The sequence below is a fragment of the Poromitra crassiceps genome (genome assembly GCF_964638095.1).
Source record: "Poromitra crassiceps genome assembly, chromosome: 10".
NCBI classification, from domain to species: Eukaryota; Metazoa; Chordata; class Actinopteri; order Beryciformes; family Melamphaidae; genus Poromitra; species Poromitra crassiceps.
In genome coordinates, this window is record NC_139631.1 from 29,709,106 (window position 1) to 29,724,445 (window position 15,340).

At 49.1% G+C, this 15,340-nt stretch overlaps 1 protein-coding gene across 1 annotated transcript in view; it reads left to right on the forward strand.

The window, feature by feature from the left end:
• hmcn2 (hemicentin 2) overlaps positions 1–15,340 on the forward strand; it is a gene marked incomplete at both ends in the record, with an annotated part of 68,249 nt that overhangs the window by 4,278 nt on the left and 48,631 nt on the right. Inside the window, 13 exons of the mRNA XM_083643815.1 lie at positions 192–314; positions 6,724–6,895; positions 7,017–7,123; positions 7,354–7,474; positions 7,621–7,884; positions 8,005–8,149; positions 8,613–8,734; positions 9,049–9,321; positions 9,773–9,914; positions 10,255–10,382; positions 11,339–11,452; positions 11,667–11,825; positions 12,275–12,469. Coding sequence (XP_083499941.1) covers positions 192–314; positions 6,724–6,895; positions 7,017–7,123; positions 7,354–7,474; positions 7,621–7,884; positions 8,005–8,149; positions 8,613–8,734; positions 9,049–9,321; positions 9,773–9,914; positions 10,255–10,382; positions 11,339–11,452; positions 11,667–11,825; positions 12,275–12,469 — 2,065 coding nt within the window. The remainder of the gene's footprint in view (positions 1–191; positions 315–6,723; positions 6,896–7,016; positions 7,124–7,353; positions 7,475–7,620; positions 7,885–8,004; positions 8,150–8,612; positions 8,735–9,048; positions 9,322–9,772; positions 9,915–10,254; positions 10,383–11,338; positions 11,453–11,666; positions 11,826–12,274; positions 12,470–15,340) is intronic.

The window sequence follows — 15,340 nt, forward strand, 5'->3', positions numbered from 1 at the left end:
ACTGAAGTTGCCCAGTGTTCAGCGTAGCCAGGGAAAGCTTCTTCTGAAGCTTCTTCACTCAGTCTCAGCTACATGAAGCGTGACAATGAACATTAGTCTTGCATTCAGTCCCACTGAAAGCTAGCCTGTAGAAAGCAAGAATTGAATTTTAATAATCCCCCTAACTCTCTGCTGCCCCCTTCGTTCACCAGGTGGTATTTGTGTTGACTGGCGACTGCGGGGATCGCTCTCAGCCCGGCTACAGAGCCTACGAGGAGATCGCTGCCACCTCCTCTGGACAGATCTTTCACCTGGACAAGCAGCAAGTCAACGAGGTGAGAGCGTGATGGAGAGGTGCGGCCACTGCAATGGCGCTTCCTGCCATCTGGCCTTTATTCACGGTGTTCTACTCGTGGTTTTGCAACATGGTCTGTAAGCTGTAATATTTATGATGTGGTCTGTCTCTTTAACAGCTAACATGCCTTCATGTAACGCTGTCCCAACTGGAGTAGTAAAGTAAGAAAGAAAGATCAGAAGCTGGAGCACGATTCATAAATACGAGATGATTAGATTATTGGATGATGGGGTTAGGGGTTGGGGTTGGGGGCGCGGGTGGTCGGCGGGACTATGGGTTGGGGGTGGGGTCAGGTTGGGGGCGGGGTTGGGGTGTGTGTGTGTGTGTGTGTGTGTGTGTGTGTGTGTGTGTGTGTAAACAAGCTGGCAAAACCTCATTTAAATTTGTGTTGACTTTGAAAATCTCTCCCATTCACATGGCAAAAAAAAATACATTTGAACGGTGATTGCGAAAAATGTATGAAACATTTTGAAACGCTGAATACAAGCAACCCAGTACTCACCCAGCTGTATGTTTTAAAGTTGGAACGGAGTCTCTACGTGCAAGAATGTGGGCGGAGTCACCTTGCACGGAAGTGCACGGAATAATAATAAATGTTTGCAATATTATACCTGTAGCAATGCCAATCACATAATAATATTACCACAGAGCAATGCATAGCTGCTTATAATCTCATATTTATAAATCAGCTCCATAAAGAAGAATAGAAAGGAGGGGGGGGGGGGGGGGGGGATATAGGAAAAATGGACGCCACTGGTGTCCGTAACACATGGGCATAATAAGTTCTATCTGAAAGTGGAATTCAGCAGTTTATCTCAATAGAATAGCAGCAGCAGGGAAAGGACCAACCGGGTATGAGCCCGCCGATGTAATCGTAGAGGTTTCAATAAAAATGATTCCAAAAGCTGATATTACTGTAAGTGTAAGCCCACCACCAGTCATATGAGATGTGATGCCTTTACATCTGAGGCAGCGTGTAACAGAAACCCTGGCCGGAGCAGCCAAAGGCAGCGGGGCTCGTTTATTCCCAGGCAGACTTAAAAGAAGCCAGAGTTTCCTCTGAGAGAGACACTGCTATCCTGCATGTCAACACAGGAGATGGTTGAGTGAGGAGAGGAGAGGAGAGGAGAGGAGAGGGGAGGGGAGGAGAGGAGAGGAGAGGAGAGGAGAGGGGAGGGGAGGGGAGGGGAGAGGAGGAGAGGAGAGGAGAGGGGAGGAGAGGAGAGGGGAGGGGAGGAGAGGAGAGGAGAGGAGAGGAGAGGAGAGGAGAGGAGAGGAGAGGAGAGGGCAGCGCTGTGCACTGCTGGCCCACTGAACCTCTGAACTCAGATGTGTGTGTGTGTGTGTGTGTGTGTGTGTGTCCGTGTGTGCGTGTGTGTGTCTGTACGGGTCTGTTTCCTCTCAAGTCAGGCTTGCATGTAGCTCAACATACAATGCATGTGTGTGGGGGCAGCACGGTTCATTAGCACTCCATAATCCCAGCAGCGTTTTAAGAAGTGTTTGAGCGCCACACTCGTGTTACAGTGCCGCAGTGTTACAGTGTGCTTTACTGAGGGAATAGGAGGGCAAACTCAACGCTCTATAGCCCCCATACCTCAGCTCCAGATGGCCAAAGTGTGACCAGTGCTAGCCACAGTCTAAAGTCATGTTCTTATTGCGCTGTTTTTCGCAGATCCACAATGAATCAGTGTATTTCAGCCGTATTTGAGCCTTGTGTGATTATAGCGCTTGGGTGGCAAGCCTTTACCAAATTAATGCAAATCCCTTAATCCCGAAAAACCTCTGAAGTACTACAAATCTAACCGAAATATTCCCACTTAATAGCGGTTTAACAAAGCGCGGCCAAAGCAAATATACACAGTCTTTTTGTGGTCTCCAGGAGGACGAGTGGAGAGAAAACAGACTGCTTATTTTACCGTCTAATCCCAGGATATGATCTGTCAAGCCCTGCCTCCTCCCAACACAGCTGCCCTGTAGAGCAGGGCTCCAAGTGCTCACACAACAGCTCATTGTCAGCCCTGTGTATCACACTCCTCACTCTGTGTATCACACTCCTCTCTCTGTGTATCACACTCCTCACTCTGTGTATCACACGCCTCACTCTGTGTATCACACTCCTCTCTCTGTGTATCACACTCCTCACTCTGTGTATCACACTCCTCACTCTGTGTATCACACTCCTCACTCTGTGTATCACACTCCTCACTCTGTGTATCACACTTCTCACTCTGTGTATCACACTCCTCGCTGTGTATCACACTCCTCACTCTGTGTATCACACGCCTCACTCTGTGTATCACACTCCTCACTCTGTGTATCACACTCCTCACTCTGTGTATCACACTCCTCACTCTGTGTATCACTCCTCACTCTGTGTATCACTCCTCACTCTGTGTATCACACTCCTCACTCTGTGTATCACACTCCTGCTCACTCTGTGTATCACACTCCTCACTCTGTGTATCACACTCCTCACTCTGTGTATCACACTCCTCACTCTGTGTATCACACTCCTCACTCTGTGTATCACACTCCTCACTCTGTGTATCACACTCCTGCTCACTCTGTGTATCACACTCCTCACTCTGTGTATCACACTCCTCACTCTGTGTGTATCACACTCCTCTCTCTGTGTATCACACTCCTCACTCTGTGTATCACACTCCTGCTCACTCTGTGTATCACACTCCTCACTCTGTGTATCACACTCCTCACTCTGTGTGTATCACACTCCTCACTCTGTGTGTATCACACTCCTCACTCTGTGTGTATCAGAATGGGATAACAACGAGCCCCCCGGGGGAAGAGACCAACCACGGCTAATGTTCTGTCAAACTTGGGCCGTCGTCTCGCTGTTCTTTGTGCTAATGGATCCCGTTGGTAGTTGTCAGTATGTTGAAGTGCTGATCAGAAAATGAGAGCTGATCTCTCTGTTAGCTTCCAGAAAAAATGTCTGCCGGCATGTCAACTTGCAGATTAAAAACAGGGTGAGAAAGAAGACAGGATTTTTTTCCTAGTACAAGTTTTGGCTGTTTTACAGCCACGTGGGCAGAGCAGCCAATGTGTGTACTGTATCATACTGTATAGAGACACTGCGTAATGCGTCATCATTCAGAAACCACGCCCAAGACGGGGGAAAACACAAACTCCTGTCCAATCCTGGCGTTCTCCTATGTCACGTGCATGGTTGCGTGTTGCACCAAAAGATCGTATATACGGAAGATGAACACTCCAACTTACTTCTTGACAGCTAGATCCACATTTTTCTTCTCTCCAATTCTCAATGGCTTTCTTGTTTTGCTCAGGAGTACAAAAAAACTTTAACTGGCGATTTTTTACATTTGTTGTCTGCGCAGCCCACCACACAACAGCTTTTAGCTATGTTTAATTCAAGGAAAATGACGCTGGTGTGTGGAAATGAACGGAGCTCTTCCCCCGTGAGGGGCGTGGCCTATTACATGCAGTGTCTCTATTGTACTGTTATCTCAAGGCGCTTAACAGGCAGGTAGGAGAACCAGGCTCTTTATCTTAGACCCAACGATTGAAACAATGCTCACACGCACTGGCTATTTTACTGCGAGTTCATGTGGCAATTGAAACAATTCCCCAACAAGAGCATGCACTTGGCGCCGGCGGCAAGGAAAAGACCCCTTTAACGGGGAAGAAACTTTGAGCAGAGCTGGCTCTTCACAGGACCCTCCACACACACTTGACTTAACACTTAACCCGGGTGCCTTGAAGAGTCGTTGGTAACCCTGTCCCGATGGTTTCCTCATCAGGTGGATCCAGAAGTGAGTTAAAGGGCTTGGAGCTGTTGTCAGACGTAAGATGAAACCCGCTTAGCCTTCATCCCCCAGTCGTCTTTGGGAGTCAGCTGAACAAAGCCAGCGTCTATAGTCTCGCCGCCTCGCTCAGACACAGGAAGGCAGAGGTGGCGGCCTTGTGACGGGGGAAAGCCCGGGCAGGTGTTTCGAAAGTCCCACCGAGATGGAGTCGGGGGTCCATCTGGGACTGATTTGCCCTACTGACCCCGATTCGTAGCACGTCGTTGGTTTGTGGTTATGGTGTTTTATCCCAGGTTAAGGTGAGGGTGAACCCCTGCCTAGTGGGAGGTCTGTCGTCTGGCCGTCCCGGCTTACCGGAGTGGGCTGTGCGCCTGTCTGCTGAGGGGGTCAGAGCCTGAGACGAGTCCCTAAAGACAGCCAGCTACCTGGAGAAGAAGAGAGCATCATCACCCCATCCTTAGATAACCTCCCCCCTCCTCCTCCTCGGCCCATCCTCCTTTCATGCTTCTAAGAATAGCGAAGGGGGTCCATCCTGAAACTTCCCCCCGTGGGCCCGTTCAACTGACACACACCGGATGAGGTTTCACAGGAGTCCATTCCCGCGTGGCTCAGGCAGGCGGGGAGCGGCATGTTCCCCCGACAGACCCACCTTGGGCCCAGACAGCGGCAGTCCCCTCTCATCAGAGGTCTGGGGAAGATGTTTGCCCACTCCTCCTCTCCGAATGCTTGCAGATGAAATAGACGCTATCCTCGGGCAGATGTAGGTCACTTCTTAGCAGTTTCCTGCTCTGCTGGGGATGGCTGCACATGTGGCAGACATTACAGCTGTTTCCAGTTGTAAACGGCGAGAGGAACCAGCTGCTGTCAGCACCCAGTGGACCCGATACACAGGGAGCGGGAGGCCTGCTAATTAAATTATCAAAGGCTTTTACTTGTTTCCGATTTTCTCCGCTTAAAATAAATAATTTCTTAATGTATTAAAATGTGTTGCCGTTGGCCCCCTCTCTGAGGGTCCCACTGAATAAATGTTTTGCGTTTGTTTTATTATGGACACAGCGCAGTCATAATGCCTGCACTCTCCAGATGAGGTTCAAATAAATACTAGACAGCAGTTGCTTGTTAAGCATTTGGATGGAAGACCGGCTCCAGTGTGGCCACTGACATGAAACATCGGCGCTGCTTCCACTTGGAAAACAAAGGGAAAACTTTGTATTCTTTGTCAATACCAGAATAATGATTTTACCCAGAGGGCCAAGCACCTGAAAAAACTGAAATTCTATATACTGTAGTCTTACATTTTTTCTCTCTATAATAACCACTGGAGGAAATTATACTCTATGTGATGATTGCTCTGCTACAATCGAGCTGCCCACCATTATTTCAGGCGTCGGGTAATCTTTTTCTCCGAGTGGTGGGACGGCTGTCATTAAAGAAGCTAACATGTCACTCTCCTCTCTGGCCTCATCTAGCATTTCAAACTCAGCACTAAATTCATCGTGCATATCGGTCTGGGTGATAACGCGGACTCTGGAACGCCGGACACACCAGACGCTGGAGCGCCGCGGAATAGCTGCGAAGCGCCTGGAAGCACAGCCAGTTTCCTTTTGGCGCCCTTGTTAACAGATTAGACCGTTCAGACCTTATTGTGTAAAGCCAGGCAGGAAGTGGGTACAAGCAGTGTAGGAATTTAGCCAGACGCAAAGGGCAAAAATGCCCCCAAGAAATCTCAGAATGCCCCTAAAAATCATGATCCAGTGGCAAAAATTGCCCCCAATATCTTGATCATTTTATTTTTGAATTCAATTAATTTAATTTCCATCTCTAACACACACTCAGCACCTGCAAGCTGGTTGACAGAAGACGACGACGAAGAACACACTCACACAAACAGCGTTGTTGTTCACACTACGCTTTAGCAACTTCATGCACTAATTACTATTTTTTAAAGTGCCCCCAAAATTTTGTAAATGCCCCCCGTTTTTAGAGAGTGGGGGCAAAAGTTGCCCTAAACATTTTTTTTATGTCCTACACTGGGTACAAGTTGTATCCAGCAAAGCGTGTCTGGTGTGAACGGCTCCTGCTCCTGCTGAATTCACACTTGGCGGCGCTTTCGGGAGCTGCTGTGTTTGTAGCGTAAAGGTATGACTAATGCAAAGACATATTCCCCCACACCTCCACCACTGCTTTCTATTCCGAGGAACAAGCCTTGTGATTCATGTTGCTGCTGCCTGACAGACTTCCACTGTGAGACACATTCTTCTGGGAACACACGCCGGAGAGCGCACAAAACTGCATGCTATCATTTTGACAGTGGAGCTGTTTCACTTTCCCTTTGTTTAGGCAAAAATCCCCCCAAGGAATACTCGAGCGATGAAAGAGCGGCCCAAAAGACAAAGAGCAGCCCGCTGGTTGGGGGGGGGGGGGGGGGAGTGGGAGAGGGGGGGTCGGAGGTGAAGTTTCAGGGAAATGTCACGTCCACGTCCTTCCTGTCCTCGTCCTGTCTTCTCTACGTCAGGAGGCGATCCTTGACAGTTTGTGTTTTGACAGGTCCCAGCCTCGTCCGCCAACCGCTAAAGTCCCCTTTCTCTCCTCCCCCCCTGTCAGGTTTTGAAGTGGGTCGAGGAGACGGTTCAGGCCCTCAAGGTCCACCTGCTGTCCTCCAACCATGACAGTGCCCAGGAGAACAAGTGGGATGTGCCCTTTGACCCCAGCCTCAGAGAGGTCACCGTGTCGCTCAGTGGACCGGCGCCGCAGATCGAGCTCAGAGATCCTTTCGGTAGACCGTGTTCAGCTTTCTTTCCACAATGAAATAACAATGAACTGTACCGGCACGGAAGGGAAAGACATGTATTTCACATAGAAAAAAAACGTTTTCTGTTCATGTCGCCCTTCCCCAGGTCGTATTGTTGGTGTGGAGCAGGGCCTTGCGGAGCTGTTGAACATCCCCAACTCAGCCCGTGTTGTCAACCTCAAGTTCCCTAGACCTGGAGCCTGGAGTCTGAAGGTGCTAATAGTTTTTACTGATTAGTATAGACAGTTGGTTTCAACTTGACGACGTAAACATTCTAAATGGACCCTAGCGTCTTTATTTGCTGTTGCAGTGTTTGCTAACAATAGCTGACAGGAAATAAACTAGGATCCAAACAGTTCCCTAGCAACAGAATTCCAGTGAAATGGTCTAGAAGTCATCTGATGAGAGTGGGACAACTGAAGACTATTGCTTTGTGTGTCCAGGTGAGCTGCAGTGGGCGCCATACTCTGAGGGTCACAGGAGTCAGCAATCTAGACTTCCGAGCCGGCTTCTCCAGCGTGCCTGTGTCCGAGTTCAACCGCACCAGGGAGAGGCCGATCAAAGGTATGGCTCGGTATGGCTCTCTGTGTGTGTGTGTGTGTGTGTGTGTGTGTGTGTGTGTGTGTGTGTCTCTCTCTCTCTCAAAACCGTGTCTGACTGAGATCACGCACGGACCATGACTTGATGATGGCTCTTCTGTCCTCCCTCAGGAGTTCCGGCCCACGTTCTGCTGAAATGCGCAGGCCTGAAGCCTCCAGGCCAGCTGAGCCACGTGGAGCTCGTGTCGGGTTCGGGCCGCTCCTTGCGCACTCTCCCCGTGCCTCTGCCCTCTGACCTGGGCACGCGAGGGCTGTGGAGCCTGCCCGAGTTCCGCACCCCCTCGCAGAGCTTCTTCATCAAGGCGACGGGGAAAGACGAGGAGGGCTACCGCTTCCAGAGGATGTCCAGTGTCTCCTACACCAACATCGTTCCAGGCAAGTATACCCCCCCTCCCCCCCTGCGACGCCCTCACCAAAGCCCCTGACTCTGCAGTGTCTCTCGCACATCATCAGTCATTCTTGTGATCCTTGGCCTTTGTTTCCTCCCTCGCTTAGATCCCCCAGCTGTGAGCATGCCCGATGTGGTGAAAGGTTTCTACATGCAGCCCGCTGCGATTGGCTGCTCGGTGGAGAGCGCCATTCCCTATAGGCTGAGATTCACCAGAAGTGGGATTACCCTGGGAGAGGAAAAGTTCTTTCAGTGAGTCTCTCGGCGCTCTGTAACACTTGGCCTGCCCTCCTTTGGGATGCTACAGCTTCACGCACCGACCGATGACACTGTGAGAAACACTAATTAGGTCACTCACTCGGTAGAAGTGCACTCTCATCACCACTCACCAGTGAGCAGGGCTGCAAAGCATTAGCGCTGGTTGACTCTGCTTGCATTTTACGAGTTCATCTGTCAGGAAGCAGGTACACACGGTGCGCTTTGTGAACGTTACGCATCCGATTGTGTCATCTCCAAAGATTAACAACTTTTTCTCCCTCGGTGTCGGCGCTCTGCTTTGAATTACATTCATGAAGTGAAGCTGACTCGTGGCGAAAACTATTCCCAATGTGTGTGTGTGTGTGCCAGAGATATTAATGGCATGTGATGTAAAATGGGATCTCGCTCCTATCGTCGTCGTACGCCGGCCAACTAAGTGAGTTTGTCTTTGAATCAGGAACTCTGCCAGAGCCTCATGGGAGATCGCCCATGCCTCAGGTGAGGATGAAGGTCTGTATGAGTGCGTGGCGCAGAGCAGTGCGGGACAAGGACGCGCCTTGACACAGTTGACTGTTAGAGGTATGCCTCACACACACAAACACACACAACCACAGACACACACACACACACAGACACACACACACGCACACACACACACACACACACACACACACACACACTCCTCAGTGTCCCCATGCATTCATTCATCACGGTCTTTGCAAAGCTTTGAAATGCATTCCAACATTTCTTATCTCACATTCGTGGCTAAAAACATCCACTCCATACAAAGCATGCCAGTACAAACATGAGTATTTAGAGTAAACCATTGCTGCATGTGTGTTCACTCTGATAGCGCCCTTTTTGATGTTCTGGTTGTGTTTCCAATGAGACAGAGCCCCCTCCTGTCCTGAAGGCCTCTGTCAACGTGAGTTCGTCGGTGGGCGCCGTGGCCGTGCTGCCCTGCCAGGTGGAAGGCTCCATGCGCCACAATCTGACCTGGCACAGAGCGGGCCGTACCATCCTGGCCCGTGCGGGGAGGGTGAAGCTTCTGTCCGACTCGTCCCTGCAGGTCAGCGGGGTGCGGCCTCAGGATGCGGGGGAGTACCACTGCGTGGCCACCAACGCCCACGGCAACAGCCGAATCACTGTGTGGCTCCTCGTCCCAGGTACGGTAGGAGCGAAACACCACGGCTCATCTGCTTAAACACTTAGCGCACCGGGGGCCTCATGCCTCCATCATCTGGTTTCCATTACTGGCCCAGCGTCCCCGCAGTCGGACCGAGGCCACTTCCTCGTCAGAACATGTTTCACGTCAGCCAAAATTGATGCGTGTTGAAAATTGCGGCTTCCATTGTGGGCTCGGCCTCAGACGTTTGTAATGCATTTCAAAAACGGCCCAAACAGAAAGGCAAAACATGTCCCCGGCACTGATCCGCCAGTCATGATGTCAGAACACTCGGCGCTGGTAATCGCAGACTAGCCCGGGGCCATCAGAGGGTTTTTTATCGTCGCTGAGCCCCCGATAGGAGACATGTTGACATGACATCATATAGCGGTGACAAGGCTCTGAGTCATGTCTCCCTCCCACCCCCCTTCTCTGTTTGATTCCCGCTGCAGAGGTTCCTTCTGTGGAAGTCAGCCCCCAGAGCCAGGCCTTCTCCCGGGGGGCTGAGATCCGCCTGGTCTGCTCAGCGTCCGGCTCTCCCCCTCCCCAGCTCTTCTGGAGCCACGGAAACATGTTCCTGACTAATCGGCCGAGGTAACGAAACTCTGCCCACTCAACACCTCCGGCACAGAGGCCTCAGAGAGTCATTAGATTCCACTTGAACTGCATTCTCCAAATGCACAGTTGCCACATCTTGTTTGCATCACTTTGGAGATTTACATCGAACAGCGTAGGATCTTTTTTTCCCCAAACCGCAAGTGCTTTGCGTGATTCCCTTAAATGCGTAGTCAAAGAAAATATGTCTCACACTACCCAAGGACAGGAAGAGGGGTTTGAGATGCATTTCACTGATACATCTGCACATGCAATCATGAAGAATCAACAAGCACGAATTCCTCACGGAAGATTTCCTGTCATCTACTACATGATACAGATTGAGTCTAAACCAACATGGCAGCCTGACCATTAGAGGGGCCCTCCCAGAGGATGCAGGGAACTACACGTGTCTGGCGACCAACGAGGCTGGGACCTCCTCTCACTCTGCATCACTCACCTATGCAGGTAAATCAAGATATGGCCGCAGATTTCAGGCTGAAGGTTTGAGGATATTTTGAAATCTCATTAAAGTAGGTTTTTCTCTTCTAAATCACTATATTTCTCTTGGCATACATTTTCCGAGTTCCTATCCGATGACTTTTTGTGTGTTGTTGAAAATAGGAAATTACAAAAAGTGACGTTTTGGGCAGAACCCTTCCTCAGAGAAGATGTTGTTGATGAAGGGCTTTGCCCAAAACGTCACTTTTTTTTTGGTGGTAATACCAATAAATGGTGGGAGCAGCATCTAGTGTGTGGACTTTAATTTCCTATTTTCAGTCCCACTTTAGTCCTGCACCTCGTTTTCCAACGCTTGGATGCTTGCTTTTATTACTTTCTTGCATGTGTTGTTGACTATCCTTCAAAAGCATGTGATTAGAATTAATTTGTGAATGATTCCAGTATCAGTTAGAACTTAGACGTTAGCTTTCAGATGTGGCAGATGTTGCCACATCTTTCCCCGCCACACACAATAGGACGTTGCTGTCCTTGTGTAGTGACGGCTGACAGTCACGGGCACGAAGTTTGAGTCTGGGTGTCAGTTAGTGGTTGACAGGAACCTCAGCACTGATGCGCCCTGGCAGCCTCTCCCCGGGTGCTGTCAGTATTATACACACTTTAGTCTGCGTGTCATTTTTAACAACATCCATCTGTCAAGACAGCAAGAGCCTGGTAAAATGCATCATGTCATCCTTTCAGCTCGGCTGTCCCCCTGCTCCAAAAGCATCGATCTCGGCTCTGTTGACACACAAAGTGTGCGAAATGTCAGCTTTGCTTCCATATTTACCTCAGGTCTAATACTGCAGCTCCCAGTTTAAACTGAGATTACTTTACTATTATGGTAATCTGGAATTAAAAAAAAAAAAAAAAAAAGTGAATTAATTGAACACTATCATGTCTTCCTTTCCTTCCCATCCCCCTAGAGTTACCTATTATAACAGTGGTGCAACACGTTGTGCGTGTGGCCATTGGAGGTGATGCTACTCTGCAGTGTCGCGCCACAGGTGTCCCTCCTCCCCTTGTCCGGTGGTACAAAGGTAAAAGATGGTCAGGGTGACTTACACTAAAGGTAATAACAAAAATGGCCATATTAGAAACCCAACAGGTGTATTTATGTGTGTGTGTGTATGTGTGTGTGTGTGTGTGTGTGTGTGTGTGTGTGTGTGTGTGTGTGTGTGTGTGTGTGCGCGCGTGTGTGTGTGTGTGTGCGTGCGTGCGTGTGTGTGTGTGTGTGTGTGTGTGTATTTTCAGGTGATCTGGAGGTGGGTTCTGCTCCTTTTGTTGAGCAGGATGTATACCGGGGGTCCCTGCAGATTCGAGGGGTCCAGGAGATGGATGCTGGGGAGTATCGCTGTGTGGCCAGCAGCCCTGCTGGATCCTCCTCTGACACGGTCGTCCTGGAGGTCGGAGGTCAGTCATGACATCAAGGTTACGAGTAGACACAGCATGAGGCATCATGGCTCCTTGCATATTTCAGTGCTTTGCATTCAGATAGAGCCTATTTTTCTTTTGCATTCCAATTCACGCTACAAATAAAACTTCTGGTCGGTCGGGGAGCGCCTGGTCAGGGTGCAAGGGAACTGGTGGGAATAACGTGATCCTCCCACGTGCTACGTCCTACCGGTGAAGCTCCCCGCTGTCAGGTGAAAAGAAGCAGCTGGCTACTGTGCATGTGTCGGAAGAAGCATGGTGCTAGTCACGGCTCTCCCCAGATCGGCAGAGGGTGGAGCAGCGACCAGGGCAGCATGGGGATCAATTAGCCAAGTATAATTGGGGAGAAAATGGGGAAATATCAGAACAAAAATAATAACCAAAGAAAATAAAAAATAAAATAAAACTTCTCCTTTTCCCTCTCACAGTGGGGCCATTGTTCTCTGAGGCACCAGTTGACATGACAGGTAATGTAGGGGAGAACATCACACTCCCTTGTGTTGCCCGAGGCTTCCCACTGCCAACTGTGACCTGGCGAAGGCAAGATGGCCGACAGATCCTTCCCAGGGCAGACAGCCACAGTAGAACAATGCAGCTGGAGACTGGACATCTTCTAATCCAGAGTGAGTCGTCCCTCAAACACCATCACAACAGCGTTGGTCTGCACAGGATACAGCTTCAATGGTGGCCTTGCACATCTGACTGGCATGGCTGACATTCTCAGAGTGATTATATATAGAAGAGGCGCAGCCCCTCATATCAGATTCGGCGGACGTTTTCTTAAGAGAGGGGATGCAACAGGAGACCATTGGTGCTGGTAAAGCAATATAGTATTATAGCTCTATTTCAAAACACTGTATCCATTCTGCGCAAAACAAATCCTTATGCAAGGTTTATCTCTGAAATAGGGGGATCTGGTTCTGGTTTTAAAACTGTTCTCCTCGCGTAACTTTCCCAGTCTCGTTTAAAAAGTGCTGTACAGACCCTTTGTTCAAATGGTCAATATTTCATTTTTGAATTAAACTGTTCATATCTCGTCTGATATCAGACTGAATTGCCAACTCGTTAGACTCCATTTCCATCTTCTACTCTGAGATTGCCCCCCAATTTCTATTAGGGGAATCCCCCAGGGGAATTCAATTGTCCCTAACCAATCACAAGAGACCAACTTATCCGCCTGAATCTAACGTTAGTTAATCCATTCAGGAGAACGGAAAAAAACAACATCTCCCTTTTGAATAAATGCCTTCAAAGCAGAGTGCTGTTGTTATTATTCCTCTGCGCACTTGACAACGGCATTAGTCCCGCCCGTTGCACTGTTTATTGGCGCTGATTCGCTAATCACCAGTCCCCCTCGGCACTGATTGGCTAATTGTTTGTTCACCCGACGAAATCGCTGTTGTATCACGATGCCAGACCAGAAGCAGCCAAAACTCAACTTGGTGGAGTGGGTGGATTCGAAGGGCCGGACCCAGCCAGGCCAACCTGGGAACCCAGAGTCTCTCAGTCTGACGACGATGACTCTGGGACAGACGGCCCATATTTCTGGGTTTCCGCAGTAGCTGACGGTCCCGCCCATTCCCTCATTTTTTCCAGTCCGACGACGTCTCACATGCAGCTATATATAATTGTTATTATTAGTCGAAATGTCGTCTGGACCTACAATCGATCAGCTCCAATGCCATTCTCGTGTCAATTGGACTGTAAACAATAACTGCGGTGCGGAAGTCTTGCCGCAGACATCCACTTTACCGTTGGAAAATCCCAGAGTCATATTAGTCGTCAGACTGATAGTCTACAGGTGCCCAGATTGGACGCAGGCAAGTTCATATCTGCTTCAGTGGAGAACAGGAGGCCGTATAGGCTTCCATTGAAATCAAGGTGAATGAAGTCAGCTTCAGCTGTGAACTCTGGAAGCCTTTCTTTCAGTCTACAAATATGACTAATCTTGGCCACCGACAGAGACCCTCTGTGCTCCTTAGTCTAAGGGCTCTATTCTCCCACAGGCCATCGGCGCTATTACGGGCCTTAACCGCAAAAAAACGTGCCTTGCGCCTGTTTCGGCAAGATAGCAATAGGCTTTAGGCTGCCAAATGCGCTTTAGGCCGAATGGGCGTGGCGCAGTCCCAAAGTGGGCGTGTCGGCGCTAAATACCAGCCTAGTCATATCTTGGGAGCTGGCCTACATTTAGCGCTTTGCGCTTTTGAAAAGCAGGCCTATTCTTTGCCTTCACTGCTTCTTCTCTGTCACCCTTCTCTCTCTCTCTCTCTGAGTTCCCAGCATGCATTGTGTTTCTTCATTTCGCTACTAAATAGCCACCAAATGAGCCAAAATAGATATAAAAGGTAGTTCTAAATTAATGTGTAATGGTAACACAGCCTGCCATTGTCAACATTTCAATATTGGACCAAATAAAACCTCGAAATGAAAACACCACCCTATGTGAAACATATATGTCCTCCTGGGCATATATATACCCCTTGTCGAGTTAACGTGATTTAGAGAAGTAACAGCGGAACGCGCTTCGGAACGCGCTTCTAATGGCATCTGCTATACTGTGATGTCCGTCCAATAACTTGGCCCTATTTCACATTTAGTTTTACAATAAAAACACATTTATGCAATGACTTGACATAATGTAGGGTATATTTATGTGCATCATCCTTCCTGCAGCAGGCGAGAGAAAATGATATCTTTCTGGACAAACTTTCACCAATCTAATAGGCTATATTTTTCTAGCTGATGCATAGAACATTATTTTCACTTTGATCTTGCTATAGTGTAGCGTATTTACATGCTTGCAGTATTGAAACTGCAGTTAGATTGGTTTGAGAAGCATAATAATATGGAATAATAGCCTATAATGCAGACAGACAGGCTGGATGAAGGGGGGGGGGGGCAGAGCGTTTGGCTTTCGTCTGGTTTTGCGGGATCACTGGAATTGGAGCTAAAAAGGCAAGCGTGCGATTCGTTTATTGCACTTATCCAATGAGCATGACGGTGCATAATTTTACGCCTAAAAGGCGTGGTTGTAATGCTTTGGGCTGCATCTAGCGCCAGCACGACGATATCAAGTGCGCCTTTCCACGCCCACTGCTTTGATCTGCGCCTGCCGCTCGGCCTAGAAACTGCGCCGATGCAACGATAGGGGCCTAAATGTTTATAGTGTGCGTAATATTATATCGGAGAAGTATTTGCACGGACTGCTGAAGTGGACCACTTCCATCACTGCTCCCATGTGTGGCTGCCATGCGACCTAATGATCTCAGTCTGTTATACATATGGCATCATTTGTGCCTGTCATCGTTTTGAGAGGTGCGTCTATCGCCATCGTGTCCCACTCACTTCCTGACGTTTTACGTTAATGCTTACATGTCTTGTCATCGCCTATTTAGACACGAGGCTCGACTCTCTAAACAGCAGAATTGAATCATATGTTGATTTTGCAACATATGATCTCCAGAGAATTGCCTAAGTGGGACGTGTGTGTCAGC